The sequence below is a fragment of the Teleopsis dalmanni genome, chromosome 2 (genome assembly GCF_002237135.1).
Source record: "Teleopsis dalmanni isolate 2A chromosome 2, ASM223713v2, whole genome shotgun sequence".
Lineage (NCBI taxonomy): Eukaryota > Metazoa > Arthropoda > Insecta > Diptera > Diopsidae > Teleopsis > Teleopsis dalmanni.
Genome location: NC_051847.1, coordinates 149,689,041 through 149,704,380, shown reverse-complemented (window position 1 = coordinate 149,704,380; position 15,340 = coordinate 149,689,041). Strand labels below are relative to the sequence as shown.

The window sequence follows — 15,340 nt, the reverse complement described above, 5'->3', positions numbered from 1 at the left end:
TGACTAAACTTAAAAAATCAGTAATCGATGAAAATGGTTAAATGGAATAAATCACGCTTTGATTTGCTTATCCACCCACCGTGCTAGGACTGTTTGTTTATTACAGACACCCAAAACATGCTTTAGAAAATAAATTTGTTTTGCATGAAGAAGTAGTCATCAGAATTGAAGTCTATTTTGAGAGTAAAGAAAAATTATTTTACAAAAATGACATCGAAAACATAGAGAAAATTTGGAATAAATATATCAGTCTTGTAAAAGTGACACAAATCGTGATACAGTCGCTAATATGAATTAGGTTAAATTTCAAAAAAAAAAAAACAATTTGATCTAACCAGAAAAATTATAAGGTGATGGTTAAGGTCATCAATTCCAGTTATATATCATATTCTTGCTAATCCTAAATTATCTTCTCTTTCATCTCTGGTAATAATTTATGTAATATGTATAAATGAATCCAAACAAAATCAGGATTGTAAGATTAGATGATGTGGAATCTGTTGAAATAGATATCATAATTAATAAAAATATGAAATTTTCATATATCCACTGTTTAGCCCGAACCTTGCATCGTTTGACTATTCATCGTGCATAATAGCACCGGAGAGGTGTTGAAAATCACTTGGACAAGTTTTACACCGATTAATTACAGAACTTTTATACCAATGAAATTATGAAGCCTGAAAAAAGGATCTATATATTATTATTATTATTAAAACTATTGTCGTGAAATCGCGCAACAGTCGATACTATGGTCAAAAGAGTCCTATTATTGCAAATAAGACAAAGCCCTTTAAAGCTTTGTGAACAAAGTCCAAAACTAAACCTGAAGAAGTGCTCTTACTATAAATCTGTTCTGGTGATAGAAATTTAATATGAAATAAGTTTCTTCTGTGCATTGTTAAAGCTAGACAGTCACAAAGAATATGCATATTTCTTTCCTCATCTCTGAGGCATAATCTGCATTCCGGATTAGCAGATAATCGAAGTTTGTGTTAGTGATATTTTAGACCGTTATGATCCATAATGAAATCCGTAATGAAAACCTTAAATTTAAAAATATAAGAATGTTTTTGTAGGAGTACGTTTTGATGAAAGGCTGAAACTAATATAGAATATTAAAGAACAATATTGTTTATTGCAAAACTTATTTAAATTAAAGTTTTATTTTACTCGTTACCATGTTGTTTATTTAATATTAAGTATATGTGTATTTAAGATATTATTATTTTTTTATAACATAAAATGCAAAGATAAAAAAAGATATTATTCTCTTTTTCACTACAAAAGAAATAAAAATAATTACTTTTTTATATTTGCCTTTAATAAATTTTATTAATTATTCGAATTACTAAAGACAAATACCGGATTTCGTGTCAAATGCTTTGGAAGACATCTAGTACAGATCAGTTTAATTTTAAATAAACAGTTAGTCTAAAACCAGCTACAGTCAAAGTAACAATTTTTATCAGCGAGAAGAAATTTTCGAAATGAAAGCAAATTTTATCATCAACGAAGTTGACTACTGCGGTAAGTGAACGGATTTCGTACCGAATTCGGAATCGGGAACTACAGATGTATTAAAAGACTTACGTTAAAAAAAAAAACAGCGAACAAATATTATGCCATTCATTAAGTGATTCACAGTAAAATAATCGAAATTATTTTAATAATTGCAATAATTAATATTTATTAAGTACACCATGTGGAAAAAAATTCCAGCTTTTATATATGAAAAATTAACAAAAAATCAAATACAAACAGTTGAAATCAATTCAGTGTTAATTTAATCTCATTATAACAAGAACAACAACTGCAACTTCAAGAGTGACTTCTGTGCATTTGGCAAGGAATGCAGTTTGGAGCAATGCTTGAAGTGGTCACACACGCAAGACACTAAGTGCATCCAATAACTGAGAAACAGTGCATTTCACAAAGGCTTAGAGTGCAGTTGGGTGAAGCAAAGCAAATAATTTTGGGATATTAGATTCATTTAAAATCACGTAAAATATTTTATTGCACAAATAAAACTAATTTGTTTAAAAAAAATAAATATAATATACATTTTTTAATTATAATCAAAATACAATGAGCGCTTCTATCGTTATTAATGGCACGTTATACGTTGGTAAGTGTCATTGGGAAATATTTTTCTAATATTTCTAATGTGTTTAGAGTTAAGTGTCTAATTTTTAATGCAAATAAGTGATAACATTTATAGCTTTCGTAATAAAAATTACTAATATAGTGCAAAATAGAGTAAAATTATATATAAAAACTTGTAAATGGAGCAATATTAAGTTAATTCTACATTAAAGTAGTTTTACGATATTGTGGTTCTTATAACTAAACATTTATTTATATAGAGTCTTCTTTGATTTTCCCGAATCTACTCACGCATGCAAACAGTATGTAATTGCACTGATATATATATAATGTATTTTAGAATAAACAAACTCTTACGATTAACGAAACAACATTGTTTTTTGCAAGTTTTTTTATATTATCTTATGCATATCGCATTTTCATATAGCCCTAGAGCACTAAGCGCTTGCTAAGGCTCTCACTACAAGTTCTAGAAAAAGAAGAATAATGAAAAAAAATTAAATTTCCAAACGGCTGTTTGATTAGATAAAATACAAAAAATAGAGGTTATAAGTAAAATTTCTTTTATTATTGCTATTTTTATTTACTAAATTATTAACTTTATTAACATTGTTTTTTATTTTTTCAGTGAACCTATTAAATTTTCCAGCAGATATAACTTTAAATACATTCATAAGAGAGCATGCGCAACTAACAGCCACAAAATATATGTGTCTTGAAGGCGGGTGTGGGGCATGTATTTGCGTAATAAGAGGCAAACATCCTGTAACTGGGAAACTACGAACATGGGCAGCTAACTCGGTTAGTAACTAAGTAGGGCATACTATAGCTGATCACAGCTTAGTAGGAAGATTCCGTCAACAGTGGGTAACAAATTGACGCACATAAATTGATTGATCATTATGAATCCTGCTTGATTTCAAGCAATACTATAAACACATTATGAACACGTTTTTTAATGTGACCCTAAATATAATCCGTGATAAATGAAACATTTAAAAAAACGAGTTTAGAAAGTACAAAATGCAATTATTTTTACATGTAGTAGAAAAGAACACAGTGATTGATTTAATTTGGTATCTTCTTTCTCCTTCCCATATTAGGTATGATCATTGGATGTAGAATCTAATTTAAAATAATGTTTACTTAAAAGTATACTTATACTTTCTTATTACTCAGTTATACTCAGTGCAATTCTAAAAGCTCTAGAGATTTGATAAGCTTCTTTACTGATACCATCATATTGTATTTTAAACTTTATTATAATATTATTTTATTATTATCTATATTAATTATTCAATTTTTGGTAGTGTCTCACTTTGCTCAACTCATTGGTAAATATGGAAATTACTACTTCTGAAGGCATTGGCAATAAACGTATTGGTTATCATCCAATACAAAAGATGCTTGCAAAGTTAGATGGCAGCCAGTGTGGATTTTGCTCACCAGGTTTTGTTATGAACATGTATGGCTTACTCGAAGCCAAGGAAGGCAAAGTTACAACAGAAGAAGTTGAGAATAGTTTTGGCGGTAACTTATGCCGTTGTACGGGCTATAGACCAATTTTGGAAGCCATGAAGTCTTTTGCAGCCGATAACACATACGATATGCTGCTTGATATAGAAGAATTAAATGGAAAAAGTTGTAAAAAAGCTGGGAATAAATGTCCAGCACTTCAGCAAAAACCACTGAGTCGTCTAATTTATGAAGATGAAAGTCAATGGTTTTGGCCAAAGACATTTGAAGAACTATTTGATGATTTGAGTAAAGTTAGAGATAATGAGTTTATGTTTGTAGGTGGAAATACTGCACATGGAGTATATCGACGCAATGAGAATATAAAAAGTTTTATAGATATTAATGCTATACGTGAACTTAAAACTTACCACATCGATAATGAACATTTGACTTTGGGTGCAAATCTAAGCTTAACTGAGACTATGCATATTTTTAAAGAAGCAGCGCAAAGACCAGGTTTTGAATATTGTGAGCAGTTATGGAAGCATTTCGATTTAATAGCGAATGTACCTGTGCGAAATGTACGTATTTTATTATAAAGAGATAATTATTCAAGAATATATATATTTTAATTTCAATAGAATGGTACATTAGCTGGAAATATTTCTACCAAAAAAGCATATATGGAATTTACTTCTGATGTTTTTATAATTTTTGAGACTTTGAATGTGCAATTGATTTGCTACGAGTGTGCAAATAAACCGCAAGTAATGGGTCTATTAGAATATTTGAAATTGCCGTCGAAAAAGTTGTTGATAGCTACATTTTCTTTGCAATCTTTTCCAAAGGAGAGATACATTTTTCAATCATATAAGGTATGTTTCCAATTTTATTTAACCGGATCGCGGTATTTGTGATTGTTTCGAATTACAAATAAAACAATTATTAACTTTAATTAATGCAAAGTCAATAAAAAAAATTAATTATTTTGTTTTGTTAATTTTATTTTTTCTTTCATAAACAAAAATTTGTAATAAATTATTTAAAATGGAAAAAAAGTACAAATATAAACATAAAATTTTTACTCAGAGCTATATCCAAACGTGCATCTATCATCAAAGTTATTATTAATGGCACTTAATTAACCTTAATTAATTTATCTTATATAGATTTATACACTTAAACCACTAAAACAATACGACCTAACCACCAATAATAATTTATTATTTATATCAAGAACTCTTTAAATTGAATATTAATATTTCTTCACAGATACTACCACGTGCACAGAATTCTCATGCCTATGTGAATGCTGGTTTCCTCTTAGAGATGGAGTTGGAAACAGGGCTAGTACATTCTGCACGCATTTGTTACGGAGGTATCAGACCAGATTTCGTGCATGCTACAACAGTCGAAGCTATGGTAATAGGCCAGAATTTATTCGACAGAGAGACTCTAGCTAAGATATTTCACGAGCTGTCAATTATCATACAACCAAACGATGTTTTACCTAACGCTTCTCCAGAATATAGAAAAAAACTTGCGTGTGGATTATTTTACAAACTGATATTAAATTTGGTACCAGCAGAATTAGTCAAACCGGAATATAAATCAGGTGGTGAATTACTTGTCAGACCAATTTCATCCGGTTCACAAACATATGAGATAAAAAAGAAAAATTTTCCTGTAAACCAGCCAGTGGAAAAATTAGAAGGTATGGACTTTGCAATTAATTTCAAAACCCCTATCTAACTCCTAATAAAACTTACAGCAATTATACAATGCGCAGGTGAAGCAACCTACATGAATGACACCCTTACCACTAATAATTCCTTATATTGCGCTTTTGTGGGTGCTACACGGGTGGGTGCTAAAATAGTGAACATTGATGCCAAAGAGGCATTAAAAATGCTTGGAGTTGTTGCTTTCTTTTCCGCTCAGGATATACCTGGCAGAAATACATTTGTCAACGAAAGATTTCAATGGTTTATACCGGAAGAAATATTTTGTTCGGATATCGTTCAATTCTATAATCAACCGTTAGGCTTGATAGTCGCCATAACACATGATATAGCGCATCGTGCTACGACACGTGTACGTGTTACTTATACGAATATTCAAAATCAACCACCCAAGCTATCACTAAAACAGATTTTAAGTGATAATCATAAGATAGAAACTAATGTTGAAACGAAAACTATCTCCAACATTAAAGCGGGAACCATAACTGCTAAAGGTATCTTTGAAATGGGTTCGCAATACCACTTTACGATGGAACCGCAAACAACTATTGCTATACCATTTGAAGAACGTTTACAGATATCATCATCCACTCAGTGGATGGATCATACACAATGCGTTATTGCAGAAATGTTGAATATTAAAGTGAATAGTGTACAATTTGTTGTGCGACGCTTGGGTGGCGGGTATGGAGCGAAAATCTCACGCTGTAATCAAGTGGCTTGTGCAGCAGCACTTGCTGCCTACAAATTAAATCGTCCAGTGCGTTTTGTCCAAACAATTGAGTCCATGATGAACTGTAATGGCAAACGTTGGGCATGTCTCTCTGACTACGAGTTTCATGCCTCATTGAATGGTAAGATCTTGAGCTTAAGAAATAATTTCTATGAAGACGCGGGGTGCTCACTAAATGAAAATCCCATCAATTTACTTACGAATATATCTACATTAAATTGTTATGAGCTCACAAGTAATTATCAGTACAACGGCCAAGCAGTAGTTACAGATGCACCCAGTGCAACCTGGTGTAGAGCTCCAGGCTCTACTGAAGGTAGGTTATTGAAAATTATTCCAAATTTTAATTTCAATAGTTAACATTTCATTGTTTTAAAATCTTAGGTATTGCTATGACAGAGAATATAATGGAACATATTGCATTTGAAACTAAACTGGATGCCGTGAGTGTACGTTTAGCTAATATTAATCCTACAAACAAAATGGCTCAGTTACTACCCAGATTTATTAAGTCGATTGAATATCACACACGAAAAGCAGAAATTGACGATTTCAATAAAAGAAATCGTTGGGTTAAGTGCGGCTTAGGAATATCAGTGATGCAATTCAATCTCATATTTTTTGGACAGTTTAGTGCTACGGTGTCAATTTATCACTGTGATGGCACGGTAACCATATCGCATGCGGGTATCGAAATGGGGCAAGGTAGGCTTAATTATCGCTTTGAAATCTATAACATATTAGTTAGTTCTTTTGCTGGATTTTCTTTTATTATATAAATTTTTAATATTTAACTGTTTTTACATTTGTAACTTTAATTTTCTTCTCCTGCAGGCATTAACACAAAAGTTGCACAAGTTGCTGCTTACATTTTAGGCATACCGCTCGAGCTAGTCAACATAGAGGCTACTAATACTGTCAATGGAGCAAATGCTATGTCTACTTTAAGTTCATTTGGTAGTGAGAGTCTTTGCTATGCAGTTCGCAAATCTTGCAATGTCCTTAACGATCGACTCAAACCTGTCAAAGACTCGCTTGCAAAAAACTCTACATGGCAACAAATTGTCGCAACAGCCTGGCAGCGTTCCATTAATCTTATTGCGAGTGAAAACTATAAACAAGGCGATATGCAAAATTATTATATATACGGCTTAGCTTGCACTGAAATGAAAGTGGACTTATTAACTGGAAATCATTTGATAAAGCGTGTGGATATACTTGAAGATACGGGGGAAAGTCTGAATCCTCGCATTGATGTTGGACAAATTGAGGGTGCATTTGTGATGGGTTTGGGTTATTGGCTTACTGAGAAATTGGTTTATAATCGCCAAACTGGGGAACTGCTAACCAATCGAACTTGGAATTACAAGCCACCTGGTGCAAAGGACATACCAATTGATTTTCGTATAGAATTGTTACAGAGCATACCAAATGAAAATGGTTTCATGCGTTCAAAAGCAACTGGAGAGCCTGCATTCTGCTTAGCAGTGAGTTCAATATTTGCTTTACAGCATGCACTACAATCGGCACGTGATGACGCTGGACACAGAAAGGAATATATTCGCTTAGGTGCGCCAACAACGCCAGAGGATATCGTATTAGCAGCTGGGCATGAAGTTGACATGTTCACCCTTAATTAGTGTTTTCGTTTTTAGGGTCAATTTTGATCACTTATATATAGGTTTTCGAAAGAAATATTGTTAAATGTACATAAAAAATATTGGCATCATCAGTGGTTAGATATATTATCGGTGGGGGATTAAAATAATTAACCTTAAATATTCAGAATTTTTAAAAACAGTTTTAAGTAGTTTGTATTCATGTTTACATATTACATACTTTCAACTATATATCATATATCAATCTTATCAATAATAAACAATTTTATATGCAATCTTGCAATTTTATTTTGAACTCGTATTTATGCTAATTTAGTAAAAAAGTAACTAAAAACATTGATAATTAATTAAATGTGGCTTTGGCGTATCCAATGAAGCTTAGCGAATACATATCTCTTTGATAATATAATATACAGATAATACCGCTGCCAAACTAATATTACCATATTTTGTATATTCCCTAGTTTGATTTAAAAAAAACGTTTTGTAAATACGGTCTAGCATGCACGGAGTGGAATACGTTATAGTTTTGAGAATTTTTATCTTAACAAGATTATTTCGTATTGATCTTGGATTGTACCAAATTATGTGCCGTGAAAACATTACCGATAGGTTACTACATGAACTATACCATATTTTAATATATATTTTTTTAAAATACATATTTTGCACGATATTTATACGATTTATAGGAGCTATACATATACATATACGGTCATACTAAAAATTCTACTAAATTTAAATTTAAATTTCTAAATTGTTTTTTTTTTCTCCTAATCATTTGTTTATAATTAACATCCGAGCTCAAGCTTCCATAAAACAAGTAATTACAAGTTTTTTTTTTATTAGTAAAGATTAATTAATTTTAAACGTTTTTCATTAAACTTGACTTGATGTGCAGGTCACAAATGTCGTATTTTATGGTGCGGACATATGTTATATTTGCATTCAAGCCTACTTGCCTACATTATCTTTCTATGCCAGACATAAACATTTGGACATTCAAATACGAGACTGAAGAGACTGAAGCAACCTGATCTGGCTAGTTTATTTAGTTTATTTCAATTCGTTTACAATTCGATTTACAATTCGTTTTGTGTGTGTTTCCTTATTTCTTCTTTTTCTTTTTTTTTTTTTAATGTATTTTTATTAGTATTTTTTTTTCATTAATAATATTTTTTATTTGCTATTTTATATATTTTTTAATAGTTTGCACATTCGCTGACACACTGCTTTAGTTAATGTTATCGAGTGTCGTCATCACCGACTTCTATGTTTAGAAAGAAAAAAACACAGCAAAATGTGTAAAAAGTGTTCTTTTTTTTTGGAAAAAAATGCTGAGCTCATTTGAAAAATAAACAAAAATAAAAAATAACAATTAACGTTAATTTTGTTGTTGGTTTTATGCCGGTTTCAATCAATCTGCAAACAACATGGAAGAGAATTCGCACTTGATAGTTGAGTCAAATTTTGAGCAGAATTTGATAGTGAATAGAGATAACATCACTTAAATTAGGTTTTGAATTTTCGATTAAAAGCTGCATGGAACTGGAAAATTGTTTGGAATTTATTTAATTGTTCAAGAGCGTTTGTACGAGACGTTGGTACGGCCGCAGAGACTCTAGAACTTATCAGCTGATAAAAACAAAAAAGTATAAAACATTAAAATGACAACAACATTTAAGATTAACGGTATCAACCATACGGGTATGCATAAGAACTAATTGTTTTGATCAAATAATCTCATAAAAATAATAATAATATTAATAATAATTATTATAAAATGATATAGTAAATCTTAGCAACTTACCGGCGGATATCACATTGAATACTTTCATCCGAGAACATGCCGGTCTCACAGCAACAAAATTTATGTGTCAAGAAGGAGGCTGCGGCGTTTGTGTCTGTGCCGTAACCGGTAAGCATCCTGGTACTGGAGAAGTACACACTTGGGCAGTGAATTCAGTGAGTTTTAGTTTTGTTGATTTATTGAATAAAACACAAGCTTTATTAATTACTATACTTTTCATTAAACATCAGTGTTTGACCTTGCTTAATACTTGTGCTGACCTTGAAATAACAACTTCTGAAGGCCTTGGCAACAAACGTGAGGGCTATCATGCCATACAACAACGTTTGGCGAAAATGAATGGTACTCAATGTGGGTACTGTTCACCAGGTTTCGTTATGAATATGTATGCTCTGCTGCAGTCGAAAAATGGTACAGTCACTATGGAAGAAGTTGAAAATTCTTTCGGTGGCAATATTTGTCGCTGTACTGGCTATCGTCCTATATTGGATGCTATGAAATCTTTTGCTGTCGATAGTAATATTGAAGTACCAGCAGAATGCCAAGATATTGAGGATTTAAAAACGAAAACATGTCCAAAAACTGGTGGACGCTGCAGTGGTACTTGCAATGGTGTTAAAAAGCCTTTGTCTTATGAGGATGGCAGTCAATGGTTTTGGCCAAAATCTATTGCTGATATTTTTAATGCTTTTCAACAGTTAGAAGAGCAAAAGTACATTTTAGTAGCTGGTAATACAGCTCATGGTGTTTACAGACGTGACAATAATATTAAAGCATACATTGACGTTAACGGCGTAGCTGAACTTAAGACATATACACTCAATAATGATTCGCTTACACTTGGCGGTAATCTTAGCTTAACAGAGGCTATGGAAATTTTCACAGAAGCTGCCAAAACATCTGGTTTTGAGTACTGTAAACAGTTGTGGCAACATTTTGATTGGATTGCCAATGTACCAGTCAGAAATGTGAGTAGAAGAACTGAAAATAATATATAAATAAATACATCTTTAATGTTTATTCAATAATCTTTAATTATTATTACTATTATTAATATTTTACTCGTGTATTTTAAAGTTTAAATTTAAGAATAATACTATGTTTAATTTTATAATTATATATTGTATTTAACACTATTTTTAAATGAAATTTTAATTTCCGGTAAAACTAAATTATTTTATTGTATTCTAGAAGTTTTCATATAAAAGAAATTATTAGACACCCAACATTTTTATTTAAATAATTTAAAAATGTTTTTTTATCAGTGTATTAACATAATATAAACTGAATGAAGAAAAAAGAATTTAATTTTAGTAGCAAATTATTAATCAAATAATTTACATTAAAAAGATTAGATTGTCTTGAGATTCTGATAAAAATCTGTTTTTGAGATATAAGCCAAAGTAGAACAGGTACTCAGTTTACAAGTGTTCTTAGACTCTTTAAGCAATTAAAAATCGAAATTGTACTTATCTTATCAATATACATATATTAGTACATATATTTGTAAAGTAATACAATCTATTAGAATTGTTTAAATATTGTTTATTTGATTTTAATATTATATATACATATAATATATAGATGCAGCCAAAAAATAGCACAACTACTTTAGATTATTTGTAAGCCCCCTAATAGAGAGAATTGTTAAACTTATTGCGACATTCATAGGAGATTCAATAGTAGATTTTTACTTTGTCGAACAGATAGAACTAGACATAGTTTACACAATTAAAATACATACTTTTCTTTACATAGAATGAAATAGTTTTAACTGAAAATATAATAAATCTCAGCTTTTATTTTATAGTACCCATACATCTCAGAGAAGTGCATACCAAAGTGTACCATACCAGTACGTACCTTACCTACTGTTACCTAACATTATTAATTAAAGAGTTTATTAATTAGCTTACTATCTTTCTATTTATATTATTTAAATATATATTATAAAATGGGTATATATAGAAAAAATATTAGATGTCATTATTTATGTGTCCGAACCTCAAGTTATTTTATTACTGGAGCTTTGTCACTATCATGGTTCCATAACGATTTCAATGGGTTTAGACTTATGTTCTTAGAGTATTACTTATTAATTTGTTTCTATAAACTGACATCGTAGAAACTTAGAAATGCAACTAATACACATGCAGGCGTTCACACAACATATGGAGAAAACAATTATAAGTCAAGCTGCGACTTTAGGGCAAGAGTTCTGGGAGTTCTGGCGGAAAGAAACAAAAGGCATCTGTCAAAGCTGAATTGATTTTATTTCTTACGAGCGCATATTATTTGTAGAAATTTTTAAAAAGATAGAATATGTATATATATTACAATTATTTTTAAATCTAATATATGTAGTCCCATTAATAATCAGCCTTTAGTACAAGGCTTTTTAATATTAGTGATCGAAGTCGGTAATTTGGTATCTTGTTATAACACTAAAATAAATTATACGTAATAGTTCACCGAGTACCGAATTACTGAGTTAGGTCTGAATAGCTCTACTATTTAATCTAAATAATTAAGCGATCATAAGTGTTAAAGGATTTATTTATATAGTTATGTATTGCTAAAGAAAATTTTTTAATCTTTTTAACCAATCAAGTTACATATATAAAAATAATTTGTTATATTCCCTAATTATTATACTACAAATAAATCTATCTATAATTAATTAGACTCCGATTAAATTTAAATATAATATTAATGTTTTCATTTTTCTATAGGCTGGTACTTTGGCAGGTAACTTTGCTATCAAACATGAGAACAAGGAGTTTCCTTCTGATATTTTCATCGTATTCGAGGCTTTGGATGTGAAAATTGTAGTAAATATGACTGCTACAGAACAGAAAACTTTATCACTTGTTGAGTACCTCAAAACACCGATGATAAAGAAGGTTATAACCGCGTTTATATTGAAACCTTATTCTCAAGATTCCTATATATTCGATTCTTATAAGGTACTAATACTCATATTTAATCGTTCAAATTTTTTATATTTAATTAATTAATTTAAAGATCATGCCACGCGCACAAAATGCACACGCCTATGTTAATGCTGCCTTTTTAGTTGAAATTGAGAAACCCACTTATAAAGTACATTTAGCAAGAATTTGCTTCGGTGGTATTACTGAAGATTTTATACATGCCGACACAATTGAGAATCTTCTAAAAGATAAAAATCTTTTTGATCAAAACGTTTTGAATGAAGTTTTTAGTGAACTACATAAAAAGCTTCAACCAAATGTTGTGCTTCCGGAACCTTCCCCAGCATATCGGAAGAAACTTGCTTATGGTTTACTTTATAAATTTATTTTACAACATGCACCCTCAAATGCTGTAAGAAAAGAACTCAAGAGTGGTGGCAGCCTACTACATAGGCCAGTTTCAAGTGGCAAGCAGAGCTACGAAACTCTTGAAAAAAGTTATCCCGTTAACAAGCCTACTCAAAAGTTGGAGGGTCTTATACAAACATCCGGCGAAGCAACCTATGCTAATGACTTACCCGTGCAACCAAATCAAGTTTGGGCCGCATTTGTACCTGCTAAAAAGGTTGGTGCCACAATCACCAATATTGACACTTCTGAAGCTATGAAATTACCTGGTGTTGTAGCTTTCTTCACAGCAAAGGATATACCCGGCAAAAATTCATTTGTGCCTTTAGATGATTTCTTCTTTCCACGTGAAGAAGAACTTTTTGTTGCCGACAAGGTAATGTTTTATAATCAGCCAGTTGGCGTGCTGCTAGCAGAATCAAATGCTTTGGCCAATCGAGCAGCTGAATTAGTAAAACTGACTTACACTGGTGGCAGTAAAGAGGTGTTGCCAACTTTGAAAGATGTACTCAATAGTGAAAACCCAACTAACCGAATTGAACACAGCGTCAAGTCAATAATAAATAAATTGAATATAAATGATCCCTATGATTATACAGCAACTGGCAAACTTGATATGGGTTTGCAATACCATTACTGCTTGGAACCACAAACCACTGTCGTTGTGCCAATAGAAGGTGCACTAGAGGTGCACACAGCGTCGCAGTGGATGGATCTCATACAAATGTCATTATCCAATTTACTCAATATGAAGAACAATGAAATACAAGTTAAGGTACGTCGTATTGGAGGTGGTTATGGTGGCAAAGGCACGCGATGCAATCCAGTTGCATGTGCTGCCGCTTTAGCCGCCTATAAATTAAACCGACCAGTGCGCTTTGTGCAGAGCATAGAATCAATGATGGATACTTTAGGTAAACGCTGGGCCTTCCAAGCAGACTATGAATTTTTTGTTAAGAATACTGGCAAAATAGTTGGCATACACAGCACTTTCTTTGAAGATGCTGGCTATTTGCCTAATGAAACTCCACTTGGTCATACACAGCTGGTCTCTAAAAATTGTTACATGTTCAGTGATAATTTTAAATTAGATGGCAGCATGGTATTTACCGACTCACCCAGTAATTCGGCATGTCGAGCTCCAGGATCAGTGGAAGGTATTGCAATGATTGAAAATATTCTAGAACATATTGCCTTTGAAACTGGCGCAGACCCAGTTGATGTGCGAACAGAAAATTTACTACCAGGTCACAAAATGGGTCAAATGTTACCGCGTTTTGTAGATTCTACAAAGTATAAGGAGCGTAAAAATGCAATTAACATTTTTAACACAGAGAATCGTTGGCGTAAGAAGGGTTTGGGTATTGCTATTATGGAATATCATATGGGTTATTTTGGGCAATTCCCAGCTACTGTCGCTATATATCACGGTGATGGTACTGTGGTGATCTCACATGGTGGTATTGAAATGGGTCAGGGTATGAATACGAAAATAGCACAAGTTGCTGCATATGTATTAGGAATTCCCGTAGAAATGATCAAAATCGAAGGAAGTAACACAGTAAATGGAGCGAACTCCATGGTAACTGGTGGTTCGATCGGCAGTGAATCGATTTGTTTCGTAAGTATAGTATATTTTATAATATACTAAATTATAATATATTTTATTATTATTATAAGCTCTATTATTATAATTGTTTAATTGGTAGGCCGTGCGTAAATGTTGCAACACCTTGAATGATCGCTTGAAAGCAGTTAAGGAAGACTTAAAAGATTCTGACTGGCAAGGAATTATAAGTGAAGCTTACAATCGCAAAGTTAATATGATAGCCAGTGATGACATGAAGCAAGGTGATATGGAACCATATACTGTATGTGCGCTTTGTCTTACGGAAGTCGAAGTCGATATTTTAACTGGCAACTATTTAATAAATCGTGTGGATATACTTGAAGATGCCGGCGAGAGTTTAAATCCTAGCGTTGATATTGGACAAATTGAAGGTGCATTTATGATGGGCTTGGGTTATTGGACTACAGAAAAAATTGTGGTTGATAAGGTTACTGGTGAACTGAAAACCAATCGCACTTGGAATTATAAACCACCTGGTGCCAAGGATATTCCAATCGATTTTAGGGTTGAAATGTTGCCACAAAGCTCAAATCCGGCAGGTTTCATGAGATCTAAAGGTTCGAAATGATTCAAAGATTTGGTAATAACATAGATATATCATACATTTATTTTTGTGTTGCAGCTACTGGAGAGCCAGCAATTTGTTTAGCGATTGCTGTTGCTTTTGCTTTACAAGAAGCTTTGCAATCTGCTCGCAATGATGCAGGCTTGAAAAAGATTTGGATACCACTATGTGCACCTATGACACCAGAGCATATTGTACTAAATGCTGGTACAGATGTGAGCATGTTGAAACTAAATTAATAAGATATTTTTTGGCAGATCTTTGTATAAAATACTTAGAATTTTGTTTAATCTGTTTTCATGTATGAATTAGATATTATGTATGAAATATTATATG

The 15,340-nt window shown here is 31.9% G+C and overlaps 2 protein-coding genes across 3 annotated transcripts; both read left to right on the top strand.

Annotated features, from left to right (window-relative positions):
* Positions 1-1,447: 1,447 nt before the first annotated feature.
* LOC119678389 (xanthine dehydrogenase-like) lies at positions 1,448-7,933 on the top strand. 2 transcript variants are annotated; one of them, XM_038090192.1, is made up of 8 exons: positions 1,448-1,530; positions 2,735-2,907; positions 3,417-4,145; positions 4,206-4,439; positions 4,837-5,278; positions 5,336-6,355; positions 6,424-6,744; positions 6,874-7,933. In XM_038090192.1, exons 1-8 carry the CDS (start codon positions 1,491-1,493, stop codon positions 7,677-7,679), a joined length of 3,765 nt encoding a protein of 1,254 aa, XP_037946120.1. In that variant the 5' UTR covers positions 1,448-1,490; the 3' UTR covers positions 7,680-7,933. The 2 variants fall into 2 exon arrangements, with proteins under 2 accessions (XP_037946120.1, XP_037946119.1); XM_038090191.1 differs by lacking the exon at positions 1,448-1,530 and adding an exon at positions 1,815-2,128.
* Positions 7,934-9,126: 1,193 nt separating this feature from the next.
* Positions 9,127-15,326, top strand: LOC119678388 (indole-3-acetaldehyde oxidase-like). The gene is made up of 7 exons (XM_038090190.1): positions 9,127-9,365; positions 9,451-9,623; positions 9,699-10,436; positions 12,201-12,434; positions 12,493-14,430; positions 14,519-14,996; positions 15,062-15,326. Exons 1-7 carry the CDS (start codon positions 9,326-9,328, stop codon positions 15,241-15,243), a joined length of 3,783 nt encoding a protein of 1,260 aa, XP_037946118.1. The 5' UTR covers positions 9,127-9,325; the 3' UTR covers positions 15,244-15,326.
* The last annotated feature ends 14 nt before the right edge of the window (positions 15,327-15,340 follow it).